Raw genomic sequence first — 12975 nt, 5'->3', positions numbered from 1 at the left:
GAATTAAAATTGAGTGATTTTGATAATTTAAAATAGTGAAGGGTTTCACACCTGTTTACCCAATTTTTCACATTCTGCAATCTAGTGGCTAAAGATATTTCCTTGATAAACTTACATGAAACTGATGTCATTTGCCATTTGTATAAGGGCTATGGAAGTTACATTTGTTTGTATTTAATCAGATTTAAATAAGATTTTAATTAAGATCATCAGTAAGTAAACAATTCCTTTTTAAAATCTTTGTGCAAGAGATGGTACATGTAAATGTGGCACGTGAGTATAAAATTTGTTCTTGTTTTGTTGAAAGAAAAATAATAGAGATAGCATATTACATATACCAATATATGTAACATCACCTCCATATAGACCACATGCTATACTTGTTAATCTAGGAGAAAGACAACAGCCAATATTTCATGCATTGGTAGACAGAGACATACCTAGACACTGTGCCACATACACACACAAACATACAAAACTGAAGCTTGTGTATCATAGCAAAATTCAGTTTTTCCCCTTTCAGTACAATTTTAATGAAAATGTCAGTTTAAAAGCTAACAATAGGCATAAGTATTTGTTGTAGCTTGTTGTTTCCAATTCTTTTTTATTGTTGTCCTTTGGCACTCCAAGGGATTAGACTTGAGAACCAGCTGAGTTATTAAAAAATGTTCTCAAAGCTCTGTCGAAATAGCGGTGATAAGTAAAAGAATAGTAACAGGTTTTATTTTTCAGTGAAACCTAAGGACCTTCAATAACATCACAATGAGTTTTACTTGTTGACTTGTATTCAATATGATTGTCAGTGGTAAAAATTAGTAATGCTTCTTAAGTATCGCAATGAAATCATATTGTGGACCATAGGAGGTGTTAAACCATCTGTGCTCTGGCTTGTACTTCTAACTCTGGCGTTGGTTTCTCATGACTTTTGGATCTGGACCTAGCGTTTAGTGCCTGGGAATGGATGATGAGGCAAAGCCAGTTCACATACTTCAGGAGTTGTAAGTAAATCTAGAATCAAAGTTTACCAAGTCTCACTTCTTGTCATTTTAAATTTCTTTTCCCAGAACACTGCTTCTTTAGATTGACCCTTGGTTCTACTATTTTCTGAGAATAAAGAAGGGAATTTTCAGGAAGAATATACATTCCACTTCACAGTTAATATACTTTAGATATCTAGAGAAGTAAAATCTGGATTTATCTCTCTTGATCCTTCTTACAGTTTAGAACAAGAAGAAGGAAGAATGGACAAAGGAAACTGCTCCTCACTCACAGAGTTCTTTCTCTTGGGAATAACCAATAACCCTGAAATGAAAGTAACCCTATTTGGCATATTTTTAACGGTATATCTCATTGATCTCTTGTCAAATCTTGGGATGATTGCTTTAATCAGAGGGGATTCCCAGCTTCACACACCCATGTACTATTTCCTCAGCCACCTCTCTTTCTCCGACCTCTCCTATTCTACTGCAATTGGCCCCAAGATGCTGGTGGACCTGTTCGCCAACAACAAATCCATTCCTTTTGTTGGCTGCGCTCTGCAGTTCTTCATCTTCTGCATGTTCATAGACGTTGAGTGTCTGCTGCTGGCGCTGATGGCCTTTGATAGGTACAAGGCCATCAGCAGCCCCCTGCGGTATGCAGTGGACATGTCCAGCAGGCTGTGCTCGGTACTTGTGGCCAGTATTTACCTGTTTGGAGTAGTAGATGGTTTCCTACATACATCATTGGTGTTCCGCTTGTGTTTCTGTGGTTCTAATGTGATCAACCATTTCTTCTGTGATTTACCTCCACTTCTTCTTCTGTCTTGTTCTGATGTACAACTCAACGAGCTGATGTTGTTCACTGTTTTTGGATTCGTTGAACTAGGAACCATCATGGGAGTCCTCGTCTCTTATTGCTATATCATCTTATCAGTCTTAAAGATCCGCTCTGCTGAGGGAAAATTCAAAGCTATCTCCACCTGCGCCTCCCACCTTACTGCGGTTTCCGTTTTCCAGGGAACCGTGCTCTTCATGTACTTCCGGCCCAGTTCTGCCTACTCCCTAGACCAGGACAAAATGACCTCACTGTTTTACACCCTGGTGATTCCCACGGTGAATCCGCTGATCTACAGCTTACGGAACAAGGATGTGAAGGAGGCCATGAAAAAATTGAGAAATAAAATTTTCTGTTAGATAAACAAGAATATAGTACAAGTAAATATGCATTTATATACCCACAATGTGATGTATTTATTTTTCCATAATATTTTGTTGGTTCAGATACCTTAATTCAATAGAATAAATATTTTACTATTCTGTACATACAATTTTTGTCATTCCTCAAATATTCTGTACATCATTATGTCTTCCAAAAATATGCTAATCTTTATCTTTGGAAAGCTTCAGTATTCATGTTAGTGCCCAGAAGTGTCATTTGTTTGGTGTATATTTTATGCCTTGAGCTTATTATTCTAAGATGGATAGAGTGTTTAGTACGTGCCATTTGCACTTCATGGGGAAATGACTGCAATCCCAATGAGTCCAACATTGTATGCGAAGTTAGAAAAATAAAAGAACTAACCATAATAATAATGGATAATAAAATATAAAATCACATGAAGTATGTCCAAGGCACTGTAATTAAGAACAAGGAAAATAGATGAATCTTGTCTGATGAGAAGAAAAAAAATTCTTTTAACATGGGACATTGAGTTTCATATCTAAATAATGATAGACTTACAATGGGGCAGGGCAGCCCTGGAAGAAGAACCTGTTTTAGGAGTTAACCTGTTAGAAACCCTGAAGGGAGCAGAAAAACATCCCGAGGAAGAAAGTCCAAGCCGAAAGGAATAAAGAGGAGAGAGGTTTTGATTTTAATTTCCCTAACGATTGGAATGTTGAAAATCTCTTTATATTTTTTTGCAAAATTTGCATATCTTCTTTTGAGGAATGTCTGTTTGGGTATTTTGTACATTTTTTATGTATGCCAATTGTTTTGGCAAATGTATGAATTATGTTAAGGGATGAGTAAAATGGGTACCTTATGATCCCAAAATGTCATTTCTTATTTTACACGCAAGATAGCTGATTTCATGTGTGTACCCAAAGCTTGTGCAAAACTGATCACTATATTATGATTTTCACTTTGATGAATAACATTTTGTATTCATTTATTATGTTGCTGTATAGCAATGGAAATGAGTGAATAGTGGAAATAGTGTTATCACTAGATACAACAGCATGAAGGAATCTCACATAAAAATAGTGAAATAATTTAGACATACAAGCAAAATAATCATTTTATATAAATTAAATCATTTTGTATGTTACATGTATAGTATATATTAAATACAAAGCTAACATAGATTAGATGTCAGTTCATGTTGGAACACACAGGTAATCTCTGAAATATTAATCCTGTTTTTCTTTCAGTCTGGATTCTGAGTGCAAGAATGTTTTCAGTTCCTAAATTTTATCCACTGTCACTTTTGTTAAAATATGCAATTACTTTAGTAATTTTCTAAAAGCCAACACTATTTACTATTAGATTGTCAGCAATTGAAGTATTTCATTGTTACTTAAATCTAATAGTTTCTTTTACATATTTTAAATGCCATTAAATTAATAAAGCACAAAAATCTCATAAATATTTCATTAAATAAGTACATTGATGTTAGCCAAAACATGATGCTTTGCTTAAGTGACAGATTTTATCATCCACAGTCATTTCTCCTCTTGTTTTGACCAGTGAAGTGATCTGGTTTTCCTTTCTATTAGGATCTTAGGATCTTAGGATCTTAGGATCAGGCATTAACTCATTTTGTAGTGGCCCCTGTCTCAGGACCAAACTGCAGTCTCCTGATGGAGAGATTTGTAAGTAGACAGTTGCCTATGATCATGTGCTTCGGGATGCCAGTGACATCAAAGAGTCATTTAGACCAAGATGCTTTTGCGTTTCCTTAGCTGTTTCTCTCTCATGTCTTAAAATCCACCCCAAATCTTTTCACTGTATGATTCTGAAAAGTCATTTGTATTAAGATACAAATATCTTCAGGGATGAACTTAGAGGAACAAATTTTCAGCAACATCTGACTCCTCACGCTCCGGTAGTAATGGGACTGAGAGTTACTGCACATGGTCTGGAGAGTAGGTGTGTTTATGAAGTTAAAGTTTGATCCTGTCTTGAAAGTGTAGCATGAGAAAAGGAGGCATCTTGAGAGACAGAAAAAGTGAGTTTGGGACGAATTTACCCAAGAAAGAGCCCACTTCCTGCAGATATGCAATAGAGAATTAATGAAGCTCTTGGGTGACAGAAAGTATTACTTTCCTGAGGTTTGCTGGTGGGAAATTATGGGCAATTACTTAGTTTTGAGATTTGCATCATAATATTTCCAAGAGGAATACATTTGGTATTTTGGCAGTGGAAGCATCATACAGAAAAATAGTATTTATGAAACATGAAAATCAATCAAATGGTCAGTAAGAATCATGATTTCAAAAATTTAAAAATGAATTAATGGCCTAGGATTTCATCTAATTTGCCCTTTAGGTTTATAGGAAGAGGGTGAAGGATTTATAACAGCAAAGAAGGCAAACAAAAATAAGTACCGCAACATCCATGATGGTTTAGTCCAAGTCAGGTCCCCATAGAAGCACAAGACTACCTGAAGTATTACAGTGCAAAAACTTGTAAATTTTTTGCACCACCTCCCTCTTTCTTCTTCTTCTTCTTGTTACCGGGAATGAACTCCAGTCCTTGCTCCTGAGAGGAAGGCAGCGGCACCCTGAGCTAAATCCCCAGCCCAAACTCACTATTTTCCTACACTCTCATCTGTAGGATTTGTGGCGATTAAGTTATCTGTATTAACACTCATGACATGCAGACATTGCTCGTGATTTTTATATTTTCCCTAAAGTCATCAACGGAAGACATTTGATCATCACAGAGTAACTTGTGCTTCTCAGCAGACTGCGGGGTCTCTCCTATCGTGAAGCATCCCTCGGAAGGCAGGGTGCAGGGTGCTCTCCAGGGCTGCAGGCTGTGCCATTATGAGGGACAATGACCCCACTTCCTAGTTTCTCCCCAGACCCATGTGAGCCAATCCCTTCCACACGGCTTTCTGTTCACATCCGTACTGGCGATATTCAGGCACCAGGGAGCACATGAAAGAACGAGCGTTCGTGTTCCAGTCCTTCCTCGTGCCGCCCTCTGCCCTCATTCGTGGCTGGGATTCTGCCTTGGTTTTCAGGTGGCCTGGACAGACCTCCGAGGATATGGCAGTTCAACAATCGTGAAATTTTCAAACACTGTTTTAATAAACAATTACATCACGAGACAGGAGTTGGAGTAGTTTGAAAGACAAACCTGTTTCCACACACTTGATAGGGGAATCTACAGCGAGTGATTCCTAGGGACTCATGGAAGCGGCATCTGTGAGAGTCTAGAACTGGACTTTCCACTGTGGGGTTTCAGAGCTGGGCCAAATTACAGAGAGGTTGGCAGGGACAACTTGGGAGCATACGTCGTAGTGTATAAAATATGACAATTTTTATAATAATTAGATAACATAATATACCTACTGTAAGAAGGCTAAAATTTTGCCATTTTAGGATCTAATCCACTTGTAGGCTGTTTATTATTTATTTCAGCAAAGCATTTGCATATAATAAAATGTGGGTGTATAATTTTACTTCTGAAATATTTTATGATATGAAAAATTAAATATGAGATAAATATCCGTGAGTACAGTATAGGCTAAATTAACTTTCGTAAATAGAAAGGAATACATTGTCTCTGGTTAGAATATATTCAGACTTTTTATTGTGACATCACCTTTGTTTAAAAATTAGATGGGGTTGTGGGGAGAAAGGAACCCTTCTTCATTATTGGTGGGAATGCAGACTGGTGCAAACTCTATGGAAATACCTCACAGAACTAGGATTAGAAGTCCCATTTTACACAGCTATTCCTCTGCTGGGCATCCTTCCAAAAAAATTAAAAGAATCATACCACAGTGATATATGCACACCCATGTTTATAGCAGCACAGTTTGCAATAGCTAAAACTTGGAAACAGCCCAATTACCCATCAGTTGCAGACTGGATAAAGATGCAGTTTTCCTATAAAATGGAGTACTACTCAGCCATAAAGAATGAGAAACTAGAGTCATTCATAGGAAAATGGATGCATATGGAGGCCATACTCTTAAGTGAAATAAATAAGACATACGTGTAAACACTGAATAGTTTTTTTGGTGCGAAAAACTAAAAGTGTAAATAAGATCCAAATGGTATAATTGACAATGTGATATAGGAAGAAAAGGGCTAGTGGTGTAGGGGAAGTGGGAAGGGTAGGGGAAAGGGAATAAGGGAAAAGAAAATATACAAGAAAATGAAAAACATTTTTGTAAATAGAAAAGGGAGGAGGGGGTGAAGGGAGGGCAGGGGAATGGGGAAAAAAGCCCATGAGAACCAAGACCTGTCTTGTAAAGGTACAAGAGCCCAGTGATGAATGTAACTGTACTGTATACCTAAAATATACCAATAAACTCAATGATATAAAATAAAGACAACAATAAACCTCATCATCTACTTTGTATAGAAAGAATATAGCTGTTAAATTAAAAAATATTACATGAGCCACAAATGCAAACCATACAAATAAGTTTTAATTGCCTACTAACCTCATTTTAACATATCTATTTAACCCAATATACAGAAGTATTACTAATGGATATGAATATTAAAATGAAATATTTTACATTTGTAATGATTTTAGGCTATCTCTCAATTTGGAAAGTCACACTTCATGTGCTCAGTGTTCTTATGTAATCACATAGTGGCTCCCGCATCCGACAGTGTAAGGTTGATATATACATAGATACATAGACAACAGCAAGAACCTAGTTAACTGAGGGCTTAGAAGAAAGAGACTGGAAGATGAGAGACAAGAAGGTCTGTAATGGCATGTGGATAAGATAAGGGAGTAACACAAAGGGAAAAAGATTGTTAGAACACACATGAACACCAATCCAAAACCATTCACCATGGAAGAGCACTCAACATCCAAGTCAACAAAATATCTTGGCCATTTGATGTTAGCTAGCCTTAGTCAGCAACTATTTCAGTATTAATAAAATGAGAAAATGAACCAGTTGGTCACAGACAGAGAAGAAAAAGCTATGCATGTGCCCAATGACAATGACTCTGTCATTGCCTTCCTTACTGGTTCCAATGAAAAATACTTATCAGGTAGCAGGTTCCACTGGGAAAGTTACAACTGGATTTTGGCCAGTATAACTGAAAAATATATATTCCTCATAGAAAAATAATTTCAAACGTACATCTTCATCACAGGGAATGATATCTAGGTTCACAACTAGCATATGAGAATTTGAGTAAGCTTGGACACAAGACCTGTCTTGGCAGAAAAGGGAAGAGGCATCGTATTCTTTTTTGACACACGTGGTGATACTCTGAGCCAGAGAGTTCCTAGAAAATGATTCTGCTGAAGGTGAAAGGTGCTATTATTACTACCTGAATATGTTTATAGAAATGGAGAAACAAGATAAACGATAGGCAATGCATGATACTCCCTGAAATAACTTCCCATCTTAAGTACTCACGTATTGGTACTTGCTTTCACTGGTTTCCTTTAACAATTGGCTGTGCTTCTCATTAAATTTGTTTGATATCTGGTTCATAGTCAATATATCAGGATCACTTTTCAAAATCTGCTGTTGTCATGGTTACTTAGTGAAGTATTAATCAAATATTTGACTCATTTTTAAGTTCATTCTTGATAATTCAGCATGGTTATTACATGCAATATGGTAACAGTCTTTTTATTTTTATTTTTTTATTTTTTTCAGCTTTAATTGAGTTTATTGGTACATTTTAGGGATACAGTACAGTTACATTCATTGTTGGGATCTTATACCTCTACATGACAAGTCTTGATTCTCATTTTTTCCCCTTACCCCTGCCCTCCCTTTAGCCCCTCTTCCCCTCCCAATCTAAAAACACTTTATTTTCATCTTTTCATTCTCTCACATTTTTTTCTTTTTCCTTATTACCCTTCCCCTACCCATCCCACGTTCCCTATACCTTTAGCTCCTTTCTTCTCATTTCTAAATGACAGTAATCTTATTAGGATCTTATGTTTTATTGCAGATTATTCACACCAGGGAAACTATTCTGTATTTACACATGTGTGACTTATTTATTTCACTTAGGAGTATATCTTCAATATGTATCCATTTTCCTATGAATGAATCTATTTTCTCATTCTTTATGGCTGAGTAATATTCCATTTTATAGAAAAACCACATCTTCTTTATCCAGATTCCAAAGGATGGGCAAATGGGCTGTTTCCAAGATTTAGCTATTACAAGCTGTGCTGCTGTAAACATGGGTGAGCATACTTCTCTGTGATATGATTCTTTTAGTTCTCTTGGAAAGATACCCAGCAGAGGGATGGCTGGGTCAAGTGGAACCTCTAGTCCCAGCTCTTTCAGTTATCTCCATACTGATTTCCATAGTGGTTGCACCAGTCTGCACTCCCACCAACAATGGATATGGGTTCCTTTCTCCCCACAGCTTTTCCTTAACAATCATGGGACCCTGGAGGGCATGGTGGAAAGCTAAGGAATGGTTCTGCAATGCTGGAAAGTTTTGAATTTTATATGAAAGTAAGATTAGAAAATATTGTTGAAGTAGGTTATTACTTCCTTCCAGAGAAACTCTAATATATCTTGATGTGAAAAATAAAATTAAAGAATCTCCAGTTTGAATGGCTTGATTTTTCCAACATTTAGTCATGTCCTCAATACCATCCATGTTGTGTCTGTGAACACTGCATCGCGTTGATGTTGGAGAAGTTGTAAGGGTAGCTTCTGCTGCCAAGCATTCCTTGTTCCAAGACAGCTGGGGGATCTACTTTGTACAGCTGATCAGAAGAAAACAGAAAATGGAAACAATAGAATATTATTTTGAATCTCAATGCACATTTACAACCCATCTCTTGAAGCACTGGTGCTTTTTTTTTTCAGCTTTAATTGAGTTCATTGGTACATTTTAGGGATACAGTACAGTGACATTCATTGTTGGGATCTTGTACCTCTACATGACAAGTCTTGATTCTCATTTTTCCCCTTACCTCTGCCCACCCTTCACCACCTCCTCCCCTCCCAATCTAAAAACACTTTATTTTCATCTTTTCATTCTCTCACATTTTTTTCTTTTCCCTTATTACCCTTCCCCTACCCATCCCACCTTTCCTACACCTTTAGCTCCTTTCTTCCCATTTCTAAATGTCAGTAATCTTATTAGAATCTTATGCATTGTTGCAGATTATTTACACCAGGGAAACTATTCGGTATTTACACATGTGTGATTTATTTATTTCACTTAGGAGTATATCTTCAATATGTATCCATTTTCCTATGAATGAATCTATTTTCTCGTTCTTTATGGCTGAGTAATATTCCATTTTATAGAAAAATCACAACTTCTTTATCCAGTTTCCAACAGATGGGCAAATAGGCTGTTTCCAAGATTTAGCTATTACAAAACTGTGCCGCTATAAACATGGGTGAGCATACTTCTCTGTGATATGATTGTTTTAGTTCTCCTGGAAAGATACTCAGCAGAGGGATGCCTGGGTCAAATGGAACCTCCAGTCCAAGCTCTTTGAGGTATCTCCATATTGATTTCCATAGTGGTTGCACCAGTCTGCACTCCCACCAGTAATGGAGAAGGGTTCCTTTCTCCCCACAACCCCGCCAACATTTGTTATTACTTGTTATTGTGTGATTTCTTGATAGCAGCCATTCTTTGTGGGGTGAGGTGGAATCTCAGTGTTGTTTTCATCTGCATCTCTTGAATGACCAGTGATGTGGAACATTTTTTCAAATATTTTCTTGCTGCTTTTACTTCTTTGTCTGAGGAATGTCTGTTCATTTCGGATGCCCATTTTTGAATCTGGAGTTTCCCTACCCTCAGGGTTGAACTCCACTCAGTTCTATTACAGGTTTCCCCTGCCCTTTCTTCAAAGATGTTCAAAGTTGGGAGCTCAGAAAACTACCCTTCATGAGAACCTATGCCTCTGCAGAGTTGGTCTAAGGACTGGCCCAATCAGGAGGTTTGACAACGAGGAGGGGGGAGAGGAAGGTCGTGGGGGTGTTTCAAGGGCACCCGCACGGCTACCTTCCTTACTGGGTCTGTTGTCGCGCAGTCCAGGAGGTCGCGCACCCGCTGGGTGATCTCAGGCAGGCAGGCAGCTGAAGAGCACTGGTGCTTTGATTGCTATGTTCTCAGGCAGTATATCCTGCGACGTCTCGGGATGCTCACCTTTTCTATGATAATGAGCTGGATCAAAGAGAAGTATTTGCAATGAGAGCCTCTTCCTGTGAAGGGACCGTGAAACACACATCACTTCAGCCAAATGAAGCTGAGGAAATGTGAGTTTAACTGAAATGAGACTGTGTCGATATTCAAGGCCTTGCCTCTTCGGTGTAGATGTTGTGGACTGAAATCAAATGCAAGGAAATCCCTCACAGATCAGGACACACACAAGAATAGGAGCTGAGAGAGCACCGGAAACAAAGGACCAAGGATCAGCATCCAAGGGAGCTGCTCAGAGTCTTAGAAAAGCCACACAGAGTAGCCAGCTTAGATTAGTCTCCTGGGTGTGACTGTGCTGGTTTTCATTGTCCCTGGGTCCGGTCTCAATGCACTTGACATGCAGTGCCAGTCTGTTTTACTTTAGTCGGATCCAGAGTTTCCGACTGGGTCAGTTTCTGTGATCAGGCCGCACAAAGATCCTTCCCCGGGTAGGAAGAAAAGTGTGGAATTTGACCCAAATTAGTCAGAGGCACATGCAGAGGCCCGGTGTAATGTGAGCACCTCAGGAAAGGGGGGACCATGGCAGTAGCACTGAGAAAAAGAGGAATTAAATTCCTAGTGGGTGCTGGAGATTTAGAAGCTATGTGAGGATATTCCAAGCAGTACAATTTTAGGACTATGAGCACTATTAAGATGCTAAACATCACTTCTAACGTTTACTTCAAATCAATGTATACAAAGCCTCACTTAACATATATATAAATAGTGACCACAAAGCAGTAACGACTGTACAATAAACATGTGTGAACATGTATGTGTGCACTGATAATACAAGACACTTCTCACATGCTGTCCTTGAGGGCTAATTTATACTTTCCTTGGAAATATTTTAGGACTAACAGCATGAGGAAATACAAACAACCTTTTCTCTCTAAGCTTCACCCAGATAAATAGACTTAAAGCAAGCATTATTATCGGTTAAAATTCTAAAAAGGAACTTTGTTTTCAAACCAAATTCTCTTACAGAATTTTCTCACCGCCCCTTTGACATCTTTGTTCCTCAAACTGTAGATGATGGGATTGAGCATGGGAATCACAATGGTGTAAAATATGGACACCACCATGTCTTGCTCCAAGGCATAGCTGGAACTCGGTCTCACGTACATGAAGAGGATCGTCCCATGGTAAACGGACACTCCGGTTAGGTGAGAGCCGCACGTGGAGAACACTTTCCTCCTCCCTTCGGCAGAACGCATCCTCAGAATGGCCAACAGGATGAAGCCATAGGACATGAGGACGATCAGGATGGAGACCACCTCAACGGTGCCCACACAGTAGAAGAGTAGAAGCTGGTTTGTGTGGGTATCAGAACAGGAGATAGCCAGAAGTGGAGGGATGTCACAGAACACGTGCCTAATTTCACTGAATCCACAGAAAGACAGGCTAAACGTGGCCACAGTATGTACCGTGGCATGTATAATACCACCAACATAGGAAGCAGTGATCAGTGGGACATAGACTCCAGGAGACATCCTTACTGAATACAGCAGAGGGTTGTAGATGGCCACGTAGCGGTCATAAGCCATTGCCGCCAAAAGAAAGCACTCTGTGGTACCAAAAGTAACAAAGAGAAGCATCTGTATTGCACATTCAGGAAGTGAAATGGTTGTATCCTTCATCCGAAAATTGACCAGCAGTTTTGGGGTGACAACTGTGGAGTAGCAGGCATCCAAGAATGATAAAACGCTGAGAAAATAGTACATGGGTTTATGGAGCCAGATATCAGTGATAACCAAAGATACCAGACCCAAGTTTCCTACGAGAGTAAAGAGGTAGACTGCTAGGAACAGGGAAAACAGGAAGACTTGCAGGTCATGATCATCTGTGAAACCAGTCAGGATAAACATGGTGACTTCAGTCCTGTTCCCCAAATGAACCATGTGGGAATCCATGTCTTCTGCCGTCTCTGACCTTTCAGTTATTATTTATAAGTTCTAAAGGCAATGTCTGGTGAAACAGAGTCCAGCATTTGTGTTGTAGTGGAAAGGCAAGGAGAAATCCGTGTCACTGAGGACATACACAGGGATGACTCAGCCTGTCCCGAGAGGATTCACTACTGTGATTGCATGAGGTGAGGAGCTGTTGTTATTCAGCTGCCGACTGATGCCTCTCATGAGCAGAATCTTCCCATCTCCGTTGCCGGCTTTCCACTGTTTCTCTGAGATGTTCTCAGCTGCCCTCCTATTTCCTTGTGTCAAGGTTCACAAAGATTCAACGCTCACCCCAGGTTTTATACAGAATCGATAGAACAACTTTCCTTGCTGCTCTCAGGTTTGCACACGGAACAGCCACACTTACAGTGTCACACAAGCAACAGAAGCAAGGTGAGGATTAGTGAATAGACTTTCTAATTTGCTAGAAAATGGAGTAATCAGACTTCCATCTCAGTTAATCAGCGGGGTAGTCTTCCTGACAGAAGCATTCAAGCACATGAGGCAACTGGCTCCCTCCTCAGTGCTTACGGGCAGTGATGGGCAGGTTTATGAGAGACTAAAAGTCCATGCTGATGATATGGTACTCAGCGAATCCCAATAGTCTATTAAATGCTGGAATTGAAAACGACTTTTATTTGTCTATGGACAGTGGAGAA

At 39.0% G+C, this 12975-nt stretch overlaps 2 protein-coding genes across 2 annotated transcripts; one reads left to right on the top strand and one right to left on the bottom strand.

Annotated features, from left to right (window-relative positions):
- The first annotated feature begins 1241 nt into the window (after positions 1–1241).
- Positions 1242–2174, top strand: LOC104868416 (olfactory receptor 5W2). Its single transcript, XM_010633174.1, has one exon. The coding sequence runs from the start codon at positions 1242–1244 to the stop codon at positions 2172–2174; it is 933 nt and encodes a 310-aa protein (XP_010631476.1).
- A 9137-nt stretch (positions 2175–11311) lies between these two features.
- Positions 11312–12277, bottom strand: LOC104868415 (olfactory receptor 1094). Its single transcript, XM_010633173.1, has one exon. The coding sequence runs from the start codon at positions 12275–12277 to the stop codon at positions 11312–11314; it is 966 nt and encodes a 321-aa protein (XP_010631475.1).
- Between the last annotated feature and the right edge of the window lie 698 nt (positions 12278–12975).

Source organism: Fukomys damarensis, unplaced genomic scaffold (genome assembly GCF_012274545.1).
Source record: "Fukomys damarensis isolate Sample0158 unplaced genomic scaffold, DMR_v1.0_HiC HiC_scaffold_27, whole genome shotgun sequence".
Classification (NCBI taxonomy): Eukaryota; Metazoa; Chordata; class Mammalia; order Rodentia; family Bathyergidae; genus Fukomys; species Fukomys damarensis.
The sequence above is the reverse complement of the archived record's forward strand: the minus strand, read 5'-3'. Positions and strand labels throughout refer to the sequence as shown.